Below are 15,194 nucleotides of genomic sequence, written 5' to 3'. Positions count from 1 at the left end.
TGCTCAGCGGCACGTGAACGTCTTGGAAGGCCCAGTCGAAGATTTTCGCTGTGATTTTCCCCTTGCGTTTTTAAAGCGAACTTGGTATCAGCACGACGGTGCACCAGCTCACAGCAGCAGCCTTGCCCGAGCCCACTTGCTCCGTGCCCGAGCCCACGGAGTAAGACATATAGGAGGTGAAACTCCCGTCAGCGCGAGCGAGCGCGGGCGACCAGATAAAGTCACAATTGTTGCATGCGCCGACGCTACCCTATGCAGTGGCGGCACCATGCGGCGCGTCGTAGAAGCAGCAGCGGAAAAAAAAAGCAGCGCCCGGCGCTCACTCCGGCGGCACCCGCTCAAAGCAAGGTGTTCTGTGCTCAAAGCAGACGACAAGCAGACGACACGGGTGTTTGCTTCAGCGGGCACGCCGTAACCGAACTGCGTAGGTGCGCGCACTCAAGAAAACTGTTTTGTTGTGTGCCCATCAAAAAAAGCAACACGTGTGGCAAACTTCCGCTAATCTTCCTCTTATCGCCAAGCAGCTAGGGCAACTAGTTTTCGCGAGTCTTATAAAAAAGAAAAGGAACGGAAACACATGCACGGCGGCATCCTTCCTAAGCGCACCCCTGTGAGCACTAGAGCGAGAAAGAACCGGTCGCCCTTTGAGCGGTTAGGAACGAGATAGCCATCAGTTTCGCAAGCGCAAAAAGCCGAAAACCGCCCGCCACGGAGCAAGATAGCCCTGGCTACAACCAGAAGCTACGTATCATCTTATAGCTGTCATGGAAAACGCGTTTTATTTTTTACTGTGCTCAAATGGCTGAAGCGTAGCAGCAGTTGCTTTTCGGGCTACAAGCGGTAAAGAAGCGCGCGAGAGTGCCCTCAGTACAAGTCAGGCGCGCGCGGCCGAACGGGAGCAACACTCGACCGGTTGCCCTGGCAACCGAAACAGCGGTAATTTCTTCCCATGCCGCCAGGTGCCGCCAGCATGAAAATATATCCGCAGGCTTGTGACCTTTTCTGGTCGCCGCAAACAGCGGAGTTTCCACTCCTATTGGCCTCGAGCTCCACCACTGGAAAAGCTGGCGCCACCGTCGGCGTGACGTGCTAGGAGGGATCACGTGGACATAGCGGCCGCGTCGGCTGCTTCGGGCGCGCCGAAGCGAGCTGAAAACGAGCTTAAATTCCCTCGTACGCTGCGGTTTTCATTTAGTGGCGAAATTTTCCCGCTTCGAGTGTCTCCTTTACAACGCTTGAAAGCACTACAATAGGTAGTGGCTGCCTTTGAAGGCGCGCGATATGGTAGGCTACTGCTCGGTGCCGCAGGGCCGGACGTACGTAACGGAGGCCGGTGTCAGCCTTATTCGCACGTAGCCGCAGGACAAGCTGGGTGAAGCTTGGCTCGCGAAACATAAAACCGGTAAACAGTCATCGGCTACAACTCGGGTATGCAGCAAGCCAAGACGCGAGGAAGATTTCTGCTACGGCGCCCGGTCCGCGACGTTCTGAAAACGCGCACTGAGACGCTCGCGCGAGTCCGCTGCCCGACTAATGTCATGACGGTTTAGCCTATGAACTTGTGATATTATAGATACTGGCAAGTTCAGTGGAGTGGAAAGGCAGCGGTAAGAAGCACATTTAAAGAAAGCATGGCATATGGTCATGTTTGTGTTATGAATTAATGCACTGGATTACAAAAAAGGAGCAGCGGGAAATTGCGCGCTGAGAACGCCGATAAACATACAGTGCGACGCAACTCAAGAAATAGCATTGAAAGGTCAAAGAATTTAGAAGAAAAAAAAGATTGAATCGTCGCGACGGCACATCACAGTCCCGTAGGCGTCAAGTCTCTACAATGAAATTATTTTTGAACAGCTTTGATAGCGCCCACGCAACAATGGTTGCTTGTATACTGTCAAATGTTCATATTCTGCGGCCTTAAGCTCATGGCACGGTGCGAAAACGCGCGCGCGGAGAAAGCGAAACAGTGCGCGGACAAGCATGCAGACGCGCAGTCGGTCGCGGCGAATCTGCGCGATCGCTGCATTGAGGCTTCATTCTATTACGCTCCATTTAGTTATACAAACACTATAAGAACATATTTCACATAGTTTGCTCTCAGCGTTTACCTACCTTTCACGCAAGAAGCCGGTTCGGGAGACTCCATCGCGGCGACCGCGCGCAGTGGCGTTCACTGTACGTATTCGGTAAAGAGATCGCGGCTGTAAACGATTGTGTGCTTTCAGTTTGCCAAAGATTATTATTTAGACAGTAAGAAACTTCTCTCGTTTCGGAAGTACTTACAGAAATGTCTGGGAGAGCTCGCGCGTGGTGTTTTCAGTGAGCGCTGACAGCAAAACCTATGAGGAGCGCGCCACGTGATCCCTCATACTACGCTAGCGAGGCGCTTCCGATAGAGGGCGACTCCGTAACTCCTCGCCTAAAGCCCCTCAATTTTCCAAAAGTAGCGCCATTCTTAGATCTTTCCGCCACCCCGCTCACCCAGGCGCTTCCTCCTCCACTCCTCCTGTCGCCCCAGCCTCCTCCGCCCCCCATTGGCCAATCTGTGTCACGTGAAAGCAGGCCCCGCGCTTTTGTATATTTTTTTCTTTCCGGCGCAGAGCAGGCGCCGCGCTTTTGTATATCTTTTCTTTCCAGCGCGCTGCGACCCCCACTCTTGGGCCTGCGCGACGGAAGTACGGCAGGCGGTTTGAAGGAGCGCGGTAGTTTTATACAATGGGTTAGGGCCGAGTGCTTAATTGTGATGCCGTGCTGCTGCGCCTACGGTTGCCACAACAGACCCAGTGACGGCAAAAAGCTTTTTGCTTTACCATCCGCCGGGCGCAACGCAAAACGAAGAAAAGTGTGGATTCACAAGATCGGGCGGGCTGACTTCGAGCAAGTGGCAAAGAACGCGCGGCTTTGTGAAGTAAGTGCCACGGCTCCTCCAACCTCTTCTTTTGACGCCCGTGTAAAAACGGGCCCGTGTCCAGTGCATTGGGGGCGCGTTAAAGAACCCCAGCTGGAAAAAAAATTAATCCGGAGCCCCCATTATGGCGTGCCTTATGAGATCGGGGTGTTGGGATGTAAAACCCAAGAATCAACTTTTTTTCTGTCTTGTGTGCCTTGACTGTTCCAGTTAACGCAACACTGCTTCCTTGTGAAAACTTACAACGCAAAAGAATACAGACGCACGTAGTATCCAGAGATAAAATTAGCAATTCAACAAAAGTGTTGCTGGTGCCAATGAGGGGAGGGGGATAATTATTTTCTGAACCTCTTTCCAGTTGTCCCATCAAGTTCCTTCTTTTTTTTCTATCAAATTCTAACCATTTGCACTGTAATAAATAAATAACGATTTCATATGCTGGTACGTTGTTCAAATTATCTATACCGCCTATGTGTGAAAACGTTGCTCATGGCCACCACAACCTGTGCATGAGCTACGTACATCTGTAAAAGGCGCGGAACAGAAACGGCCCTGCTGCCAGGCATTGCTGACCGCAGACAGTCGGAATCTCTCACGCGCCGGCCGAACAAAAGCATCCTGCAGGCACGTAAATTAACCTACGAAACCACGTGCACATACTTTCACGCTGTCAAAACCTGAAACTCTGGTAATTACTCGCGTGTCTGAGCACACCGCGTGCTTGTGTCGTGTTTCAGCAACACGAACTTTCAACGTGCGCGCGCTTTACGCCTTAAATACGCCTTGAATAATGATGCTTTTCTCTATTTCTTCCGCAAATCCGACACGACATTCTTAAGGCCAGTTACCGACTGACAAAGCAAGATCTAGATTGAAAAAACTGATCCGCAGGACTCGAACGAACTTTTCCGCGGATTTCCTCCCGTAGCGTGCTAGCCGTCGTCTGCTACGGCAGGCCCACCGCCGGCGGCGCCACCGTCGAGGCCGCGCCGAGCGGAGGAGGAGGGAAGTGAATGGCGCTACTTTGGGAGATTGAGGGGCTTTATCCTCGCCGCCAATATTTCTTGCTCCGTGCCCGAGCCTGGCTTGACGAAACCTTGACGAAGACGGGCGGCATGGACCAGTGGCATGGCCTGCAAGGTCGCCGGACTTGACACCTCTTCTTGCGAGGACATGTGAAAGACCGAGTGTACCGCAAACCTACAACTACACCAGAAGCGCTAAAGGCAGAGATTGCTGAGGTCTGCAGCGAAATACCGTCTTGCGTCATCAAAACTACATCGGACGTGCTGAAAAGGTGCCAGTACAGCATTATGGCAGAGGGCGACTTCTTTGAACACATTCTTTAGACAGACATCACAGCGAATAAGTCTCTACAACCGTTATCCATGAAAAGAGCCATCTGTTGCACACTTTTGGACGACGTGTAAAAGGCACGTAAGTAATATGAAATAACAAATTCTCTGCCGACAAGGAATGGAGAGGAAGCTAAAAAGCAACCTTCCGTGTCGGTTTACAATTCGTTTTGTGACGACCAGCGTAATTCACACGACGTTATCAAGCTCGTTATCATGTGTGTTTGCTTCTTGGGGTCTTGTTCCCAGTGGCGTAGCAACAGGGGGGGCCGGGGGGCCGTGGGCCCCGGGTGCGCGGGGCCAGAAGGGGGGGGGGGGGTGTCATATACGTCTGAAGACACCCGAAAATTGTCGATATCCTCGCCTTCCTCGACTACACCCGGGGGTGGGGGGGTGACAGAAGAGCTATCGGCCCCGGGTGCCAGACGACCTAGCTACGCCACTGCTTGTTCCCAAATTCGAACTCACGAGCTTGTCATTTTTCCTCCGCATGCATTCTGCTAGCGTGAGAGTGCAATTATCGCCGCAGAAACGGGGGCCGCGCTGTATTTCAACTGCCGCCCGAACCCACTGGCGTCATCTCGGAATCAAGCACAACGCGAAGCTCTGTCGTGGGAAGCACAAAATGTGCGAAGCGGGCGATGTTTTTTACAAAGCACGGTTGAGGGCGCTGTAATCGCGGCGCATTCGGGCGCACTGTCACGTGGCGTTCTTTAAACTCCGCGGGCTTTCGTTTTTCCCGAATAAAAACGGTCACGCTAAGTCTGTCTCGTTGGAAGTGCCTGGGTTGGGCAATATTTGTGGAGCTCCACAGCTTTCCTGTTGACGCCTGAACGTTTCAAGCTATATTGAAAAAATTAATTCATTAATCTCGGCTAATTACTCAAAGAAAGACGAGAAAAGAAATGCTACTGTAAGTTCAGATAAACGCTAACAACATCCACGCTATTATTGTTCTGAACGCATAGGTGTTTTTCAACATCTTGGTCCAAGTTAGCTGGGACACCCTTGTATATATATACGAACACATACACACACGCATCATGTACGTCGGTCTCGCATTGGAAGCAAAACGTGCGGTACAGACTCTACAACGACCTGCCGACGTGGTGGTCATTGAAATCGTGCGAACGATAGCTCTTACTGAGCATTGTTAAATGAACGCAGCCTGCAGCAGGGCCCAGCGGAATGCACAATTGGTGACTGGATATATTAAATTTCAGTTTGGGGCTACAGCGTGAATTCTCTTTCCTAGCTACACCACGCACGGCTCGTCTTGCGCAAAAAGTGAACGCGCATTCCCAACATAGCTGACGCAACTCACCTCGGGACTTTGACTATATCTCGCGTCATTCACTCGTATCGCACGTGTGCAATGGTCGCAGCAGACGACCCCGCCGAAGGCTTATGCCCCAACCACTGGCACGCGCCGAAAGCTTCGGCGCGCGCTGGCAAGCGAACGCGTCGCTTCGCTTCGGCTGGAGGGAAAGGGCGCGCAACCACTGGAGACGCGCGCCGAAGCTCGCTCCTCGGCTGCGGCCACGGAGTGGAAACTCCGCTGTTTGCGGCGACCAGAAAAGGTCACAAGCCTGCGGATATATTTTCATGCTGGCGGCACCTGGCGGCATGGGAAGAAATTACCGCTGTTTCGGTTGCCAGGGCAACCGGTCGAGTGTTGCTCCCGTTCGGCCGCGCGCGCCTGACTTCTACTGAGGGCACTCTCGCGCGCTTCTTTACCGCTTGTAGCCCGAAAAGCAACTGCTGCTACGCTTCAGCCATTTGAGCACAGTAAAAAATAAAACGCGTTTTCCATGACAGCTATAAGATGATACGGAGCTTCTGGTTGTAGCCAGGGCTATCTTGCTCCGTGGCGGGCGGTTTTCGGCTTTTTGCGCTTGCGAAACTGATGGCTATCTCGTTCCTAATCGCTCAAAGGGCGACCGCTTCTTTCTCGCTCTAGTGCTCACAGGGGTGCGCTTAGGAAGGATGCCGCCGTGCATGTGTTTCCGTTCCTTTTCTTTTTTATAAGACTCGCGAAAACTAGTTGCCCTAGCTGCTTGGCGATAAGAGGAAGACTAGCGGAAGTTTGCCACACGTGTTGCTTTTTTTGATGGGCACACAACAAAACAGTTTTCTTGAGTGCGCGCACCTACGCAGTTCGGTTACGGCGTGCCCGCTGAAGCAAACACCCGTGTCGTCTGCTTTGAGCGGGTGCCGCCGGAGTGAGCGCCGGGCGCTGCTTTTTTTTTTTCGCTGCTGCTTCTACGACGCGCCGCATGGTGCCGCCACTGCATAGGGTAGCGTCGGCGCATGCAACAATTGTGACTTTATCTGGTCGCCCGCGCTCGCTCGCGCTGACGGGAGTTTCACCTCCTATATGTCTTACTCCGTGGCTGCGGCGCACTGTGGCTGGACTATTCCGTCTTCATCCGTCAAAGTTCGGCCTAAAACAGCCTGCTGTAAACTAAGCTTGAAACAATAAGTTAGCGATCTGTATGTGCTTTTAGATATAAAAAACACGTTGAATAATGAATATACACCTGCCGCAAGTTTGTTTTTATTTTTGAAGTAACAATAGTGTACAAAATATCGACATCAGCGCACGCGCGTCGTCTGCCTGCAAGATCGCTTTGCAAACACCTGCACGACGATGCCATATATCAAAAACTGTTGTACCATTTCATTTTTTGGTAGCTTATTGCACAGCCAACTATGTGAGAATTAGGCGTGCAATGTATAACTGACAAAAATCTGTGTTGGAAATATTGCCACGTAGTAGTGACGGTAAATAAATAGTGCCGGCTCAATCGCAACGATAGCGGCGAGCAATGTCGGCAATTGTAGAAAATCTCATCTGCGGGTCAAGCGCGTCGGTTTGCATACGTCAGTCGTCGAAAGTTACAGCCTATTCGCTGGTGCCCGCGCGCCTTCCAGAAACTACAACACAATTCGTGTCGCGTATGCAATCAGATTAGCAATGTTCGTCGACAACAGACAGAACCATCGATAGCATTCGCGAAACTTGCGATACGTTCAGGCGCATCCTGCACCGAGCGATAACGTTTAACATTTTTTAGCTGGTGAAATACGGTAACCGGATACAGATAAAGCATCCGCGTCAATATAATTATGCTTGTTGGTGCATGAGAGAAACGTGAAAAAGTGGGTCCTGAGAAAATCAGCAAAGCGAAATTGAAACACCTGTAGCACTCACAAAAAAAAAGAAAAACTAGAATAGCTAAAATGTATGTAATTCGTATCTTGTCTCCCCCCAATTCTTGATTCTCCCAAATCTAGCCCATGGAGCACCTCCATTATTCTAGGTTGTTTTGATGCATCAACACTGCATCCGGAGGCCTTCACGTTGAGTGTATTGCTACAAAACATTTTCACAGTGCAAGGGCCATATTATATTGTGACTGGTTTCCACATATCAAGTTTGCCTTTCTTTACATTAATGAAACAACATACCGTCAGATAATACAAGCTTGAGAATTAGAGGGTTTTGATAGGAGTCTTTCGTTGCCCTTTGCCAAGTCATACTATTGAAGCACTTATTCGAATGTATGGGAGCAGCTCATTTGCATAGTATCAGAAATATATAAACAGGTTATTTTCACAATTTACACACTTCGTCACCACAAAAAGAAAAATTGCAGTTTATTGTTTTCAGCCTGCCATGATGTTTTGACTGAGAAAGATATATTCAATTTGTTCTGCAAGGCACGCAATAATTGCTGTGGCATATTATTTTATTGCACAACACTACATACAGTAGCCAGCCATTATTAAAACTCAGAAGAAATTAATAGCACAATGCATATGATCAGGCACATAGCATATTATTGCACTTTCTTAATTCATGCCAGAACGACGACCACAGGCGTCCTTCTCCAACAAGGTCAGCATCCATCGTGCCTCCTTACCATCGGGCTTCACACCCTCAGCATGTTCAACCTCAGCTTTGTGGAGTTTAAAACAACCTCAAGTGCGTCTTACGGTTCCAGGGATTAGAAAGAAGACCGTCCTGCCTACCTTGGCCTTGAAGCAAGCAGCTGTGGATCGTTTGCACACTTTCTACTTTGATCGAGTCCACATATATACGGATGGTTCTTCTACTCGGACCAGCTCCACCAGCGCAGTGGTTATACCATCACGATCACTAAGCATCCAAGCTAGATGGAAAGCCGTTCACCTTGAACTAGATCTTGGGACCATGCCCTCGCATGTCGCAGCTACAAAAGGCCACAAAAGCGCTGCTGCGATATTTGCAAGATATCGGATTGAGTCAGCGTCTGTGATCCAAACTGAGTGACCGACTGATATCCCCAGTGGACTTTCTTTTCTTTTAATCTTTCCGTCCTCCTTTCCCTTTCCCCAGTGTAGGGTAGCCAACCGGGCTCAGTCCTGGTTAACCTCCCTACCTTTCATAATTATCATTTTCTCTCTCTCTTCTTAATTCATGCCCTTTTTTTAATTGCACAAAAGCTACTGAACTGAAATAGTATACTAGTACATACTAAAACAGCACAATTTTATACTACGATAATAATCAATCATTCAAATTTTTATTGTAGTACCCAGGAACAGCTAGAGAGCCTTTGTACAGGTGCACTTAACGAGCACTATGTGAGACAAAATGTACAGAAAACATGAATGTAGTAGACAAAAAAATGGAAGATAGAGAAACAAATAGGAAAAAAAGGAAATGCGGAAAAGTAAAAGGGAGTTAATCCTACATGATTATCTACAGATACACAAAACACAGGAAATGAACTCTGAAGTATGTTTTGGAGTCGAGTCTTATTAGCACAATCTTGTAACAAGCCCAGGCAACGAATGTGGAATGCTACCTGGTATACTATTGCGGCACAAACAAATGCATATGATCAAGAAGCTTTAAGGGGGGACACGGCTCTTTGGGACCGAAAATCGGTCAAAAAGCCCCATTTTCAATGTTTTCATTTTTGGATTCATGGCATAATTCTGCACCTTTGAGCAAATTTCCATTTAAATCTGATGCGTAATTGCGCCGTATTGTCGATTTAAAATAATGTAGTTTCTGAAAGCGCCCTTTAAATTGAGGACAAACGGCGCTAGTTACGACCGCGCGCCGCGCAAAAACGAAAAGCCGCACCTATGCCATCTTGGTCTTGTTTGAAAGCTCGCGCGTCCGGCTTCCCTCCCTCTCTCGGCCAGCCACCATGTGCCAGCCGCAGTAAAATAAAACAAGCGCAATGTTTTCTTCAACGCGTGTTCTTATTGGTCGGTAAAAGCACGTGACCCGAATGGCACCATCTGATAGGCTTAGGCCGGTTGCCCTGGCATGAGCGCTGCACATGCCGCCATTTTGAGCGGGTCCTCGCTACTGCACGGAACTATGCCAGGGGGACCGAAGAAGCACCATTCCGTGTATATGTTCGGCCGGAGACGAAGGAAAACGAAAAAGAAAGTAGGGGAATCGTCTTCTTTTGCGTCTGAAGTAAGCGACCGACGAGGAGCAAGTGCAGACGAGCAGCCGCATGATAGCCGCGGAGAAGCAAACAAGGCATCGCTGGACGACGCATCGCTAAACAGTGCTCCCATCACTTCTGCGGATCGTCAGCCGCCCGATTGTCGCGGAGAAGCAGAAAATGCTTCGCTGGACGATGCTTCGCTGGACAGTGCAGCCAACACGCCTGCGGACGCCAGACTCGCCGACCAACGCACGGACGGGCAACCGCCCTGCCGCGGAGAACCAAACAATGCCTCGCTGGAAGTTGCATCGGTGGACAGCGCACCCGACGCGTCTGAAGTGTCCGCCCGAGTAAGAATTGACTCGAAAACTGTGACCGACAGCGACGTAAGGGAGGCAAGCGCTCGTGAAAAGGCTACGCTCGAGCGGCTTGCGTCGACGGCAGCAACGACGCGAAAGATGCAGCAGTTCACGGAACTCGGCGGCGCGGCAGCGTCGGCATCAGACGAACGTAAGACAGCGTTTACTGCCGTCGACATGCGTGCGATAAACTCCCTCCTTGGCTTTATGCGCTGCCAGACTTGTCAAGGACGCGCGGAGATGGTGACAGGAGATCGCGAGTACGGCCTCGCAGTGAAACTGATGCTCATCTGCGAGAGGTGCGGTGAGATAGCGACTGAGTGGAGCTCGCGACGGGTACAGAGTGAAAAGAAATGCAACCCGTTTGAAATTAATATCCTTGCCGGGCGTGCGATGCTCGCAACAGGTAACGGCCAGACAGCCATGAATGACATTTTCGCAGCGATGGGCCTGTCTGGCCGAGGTCTCCACAACAAGACGTTTCAGCGGCATTTGAAAAAAACTCTGAACCCCGGTGCGACGCGCGCAGCTGAGGCTGTTATGGTGCAGTGTGCAGAAAAAGCGGTTACACTTTACGAAAACTTGTGTTTTGGACACAAAGGCAACATTGCTGTGTGCTTTGATGGCACCTGGATGACGCGGGGCCATTCTTCGCATATAGGAGTAGGCGCAGTGGCGGAGCTATTTACCGGCTACATCCTGGACTACGTCGTGCTTTCAAACTTTTGTTTGGGCTGTGAAATTGGGCCCAGACCTGACTCTGATGAGTATGCTGGGTGGAGGAAATCCCATCAGTGCCGGAAGAACACTGGTTGTAAATCTGGCCAAATGGAAGTTGAGGCTGGATTAATCTTGTTCCAGCGTTCTTTAGAACGCAACAAAGTAAAGTACTCAACCATGCTGTGCGACGGTGACAGCCGCACTTTTAATGCTATCAAGGATGCAAAGGTGTACGGCTTTGTAGATGTTCAGAAAGAAGACTGCATCAATCATGTACAAAAACGTATGGGCGCAGCGCTTCGAAACCTGCTCCAGAAGCACAAAAGTGAAGGCATGCGGGGACTTGGTGGCAAGGGGAGGCTCACAGCAGACCTCATCAACAGGCTGAGTGCCTATTATGGTCGAGCACTCAAGTCTCACTGTGGTGATGTTGACGCCATGCAGAGAGCGGTAATGGCAACGTACCACCATGTCACGTCAACCGACAGCTGCTCTAACCACAGCCTGTGCCCAAGTGGCAAGGATTCTTGGTGCCGTCATAATGCGGCAACAGCAAAAGGTGAGCCACAACCAAGGCACAAGTATAACTTGCCAGCGGACGTGGCAAAGGCCCTTTTGCCTGTGTATGAGCGCTTGGCAGATGTAAAGCTACTGGATAGGTGCAAGCGAGGGAGAACCCAAAACTCCAATGAATCATTCCACTCAGTCATCTGGAGTATGATTTCCAAAGAGCAGCATTTCTCCCTTTTTGCTGTGGAGGCAGCCGTTGCAGAAGCAGTGCTACGCTTCAATACTGGAAATGAATATGCAGCGACAGCCATTCTTCAAGAAATGAATATGAATGTGACAGACTCCGGCTCAAAAAGAGCCAAAGAAAAAGACTTGCGTCGCACCACTGCTTCCAGGAAAAAACGGGCATTATCACTGGGCCTCCAGACGATGGCAAAAAAGAAGCACCAATCTGGGATGCACCCAGATTATTCCCCAGGTGCATTTTCGTAATTTGAGGTGCTTTCGTTCTCATAAAGGTGCTTGAAACCGTTTTTCTTCGTTTTCTCAAAACTACAATTTTGACACACAAGCAGTTTTGGAGTGAACATATTTCTGTTTGTATTTGTGCTAGCACAGTAATTTTTTTTTCCCTGAAAACAGAAACTCTTACTCTATGTAGTAAGGCTAATTTCACTGCGCATATTGGTCAGTAACATTTTTTAAAAAGATACTGTGTATAAAGCAGGTGAGGGAACATTTACTGCAATGGGTTTAGCAACCCCTAGATTTAGACCTAATTGGCCTAGGAGACTCATTCTTGTTTTACTACATTCCTTAGATGTTAAGGAATGTATAATGTCATGGACCACCTTATACAGGAACAAAAAGTGTGATTTATTAAGACTTGAATCTAGAGGTGCGAGTTGAAGTATACTTGAGAAGGCTCAACTGTGGTCACCAGAATGGCAAAAGTGGTGCTTTAAGATAGATATCAATTTATTTTGGATGCGTTCAATGAGGTCAGAATTAGATTTGCTCATTGCACCCCTCTCCTACAGAAGCATACTCTAGTAGTTGGAGGCACACAGCAGAATTTCAGAAACACAACAGGTAAGTGGAAATCATGCAATTCCAAGAGCATGAAGGGCATCTTGTGTATTTACCTATGTGAAGAGAAGCTTAGCATTTTGTCAAAGTACACACCAAGATCTTTCATTTCATCGACCCTAAGAAGTGGAGCATCACGTAGGGTGTATCAAAATTTCACATGGTGCGTTTTGTGCATATAACTTAATCCCATAGTGTTGGAAGCATTTAAGAGTACTTATTGCTTCTGCACCAGTTCGAGAGTGAAAAAATGTCTTTTTGGAAGTCGATGCAGTGGTGAACACTGTTGACAGTCTGAAATGTCGGCACACAAAGTCATGCTGTTCATTTATTAAAATGCTCTTAGCACTAACAGAAAGCGAGGAATCCCATATAGATTCAAACACCTGACGCACTGAAGAGGATAGATATAGGTCAGCAGTTAGTAACTGCACATCTAGCACCTGATTTTTGCATGGGCAATGTTCATGCTACCTTTCGAGTGCTAGAAAAGGTACTAGGCTTTAGGGAACTATTGAAGATGCTTGTGAGAACGAGGAACAAGTATGCTTCCATACGTCTTAACCCTTTCAGACACCACTTTATCCCATTGATTGAAAAGTTGCTTTCACCACATCTCTTGCATCCTCAGAATCGTAGAAAGTGTACAGCTGCAGCAAATGTTAAGAATTTTCAATTGTTTAGCGAGTTTTGTCAAGTTTACAAAATTTCGACTCCATGCGAAAACTCACTACAGGAACACAAAATATGAAAACATGTACTATTTCGTGTTTTGAAAAGCTTGAAAAGCACTTATCCAGCCACTTGACAATTATGCCTGGTGCACGACATTGTAAAAAACAATGAAAGAAGTGAACCCACTACATACAACATACTGACACAGAGTAACAACACCCAGCCGTCTACCTTCCCACTCATTTTGTTAAAACATTCTGCACATTATTCAAAATTGCAGTACAGTTCCAATAATAAGTGTTTCAAATGTATGAAACACATTTTAAATACCATTACTTTCATCAGTGCTTTTGCTATTGATGCACGCTCCTGCTGTGCCCAATTGTGTAGACGGTGTCTCAAAGGGTTAAGCTCTGTGGGGGAAATACCATCAACACCACAAGAAAGGGAAAGTTTAAGGCAAAGTTTAAGGCACTTCATATACTTGGAAACGAGGTTTTCATTGACTGTTAGCATACACTGCGCCAGACTGAAAAGGAAGGTTACTTGAAGCATATTTCACACCATATAGCAAACAGAAATGTTCTGCAAAGGCATCAGCAGTGTTCGAGACAGCACCACTATTTTCATGAAGAAGACGTACATCTTTGGCACTCCTTTTAGAAGAGAGAGCCCACAAAGCCCCAGAAATATTTTGAATTATGTGTCACGCTGGCTTCAACACAATCAATCTGGTCAAAGTGATGATTCTAATAATAATAATAATAATAATAATAATCTTAGTGGTAACTTGGCACACTAGACTAAAAAGAAGGCTGATGCCTGTATGTTAGAGCATCTGATAACCAGCCATCTAAAGCAGGAATTTGCAGGATGCAGAAGAGACTTCCTTCCCCTCCATGTGCACACACACTTGCTCAATAACACAGCACGGCACACACGCACACATTTGACAGGTGCACAACACACAGGAGTGCCAATGAAGTCTGGTTCCAAGGAAGGAGAATCCAAATCGCCAGGGGGGTGGAGAGAAAGCTCTGCATGCCAGATATAATCATGCAGTTGTGGTGTCGGGCCATAGAGGCGTGATGAGGGCTCGGGCTGTGCTGACCACTTGTTCAGACGAACTGAAGAAAGATTAGTGCTGTCCAGAGAGACATCAAACACCCTGCAGTATAGACTAGTGCAATGTTGCGTTGGTATTGCAGGGTGTGCTACTTGAGGGGTTTGAGGCAATCCTCGAAGGCTGGCATGGGCTTGTGACAACCGAAAAGACGGGAGTATAGGGTGCCTATACTCCCGTCTATTGTCCGGCGCTGAACAAGCTCAAGTTTGTTAGTGTCGCGAGTTTGGTACGGGAACTATACTGATGAGCAGTACTCAAGTCGTGACAGAATGATAGAAGTGTAGAGTGCTCGGAAAACCTTAGGTCATCAGGGAAGGGAGACACGGGACACAAACCCAAGAAAGGGCCGGTGCTTACATACAGTGCTGGTGACATATGCGGAAAAGTTGAGAGAACAGCTAAATGCTACACCCAGAATGGGAAGGGTCCGAACAGTCTTTAGAGAAGTGCCTCCAAGGAAGAAGGTTGGACGTGCAGCAGTTTCGTTGTGGCTGATATGCATGGCAGCACTTTTTACGGTGCTACTACAAAGTTTGATATTGTAGGCCCAGTCGTTCACCTTTACGGAATGTATTTATTGTAAGCACACGTGCTGTGCATCGGCATATTCTTGTTGTGGAAGCGTTAACTTGTTAATCAAACACATTCTGCGCAGATGCATTAGTAACTTGGTTTTGAGTAGATCTTTGTCCTGACTACAATCTATAGTATCGCAGCAAGAAACATTTTAGTAGAGGCTGAAGGGATTCCAGCAGTTTAAGCATACTGACTGCACAAAACACTGATGACACCTTTTCACCTTCCCCACAATGCACTCACACCATCTACACTTTTCATAAGCAAAAAGTGAGATAAAAAATCAATTACAGTTTCATCGACTCAGTACTTGCTGATTCTGAAGCGGGCATCGAAGCAATCGTGATATACGCTGCTACATGCATAGGTCTTGCATGATGCAGGTCCTGCTATGCACTGCACACAGGGCACATGTTG

The 15,194-nt window shown here is 48.3% G+C and overlaps 1 protein-coding gene across 3 annotated transcripts in view; it reads right to left on the bottom strand.

Moving 5' to 3' along the window:
- Positions 1-5,818, bottom strand: part of LOC135899848 (acetyl-coenzyme A transporter 1-like) — a 28,010-nt gene extending 22,192 nt beyond the window's left edge. For all 3 annotated transcript variants that reach the window (XM_065429229.1, XM_070534107.1, XM_065429230.1), the window contains exon 1: positions 5,591-5,818. In XM_065429229.1, the coding sequence (XP_065285301.1) occupies positions 5,591-5,619 (29 nt within the window). In that variant the 5' untranslated portion in view covers positions 5,620-5,818. The remainder of the gene's footprint in view (positions 1-5,590) is intronic.
- Positions 5,819-15,194: the final 9,376 nt, after the last annotated feature.

The sequence above is a fragment of the Dermacentor albipictus genome, chromosome 2, assembly GCF_038994185.2.
Source record: "Dermacentor albipictus isolate Rhodes 1998 colony chromosome 2, USDA_Dalb.pri_finalv2, whole genome shotgun sequence".
Lineage (NCBI taxonomy): Eukaryota > Metazoa > Arthropoda > Arachnida > Ixodida > Ixodidae > Dermacentor > Dermacentor albipictus.
This window is presented reverse-complemented; position numbering and strand designations above follow the sequence as displayed.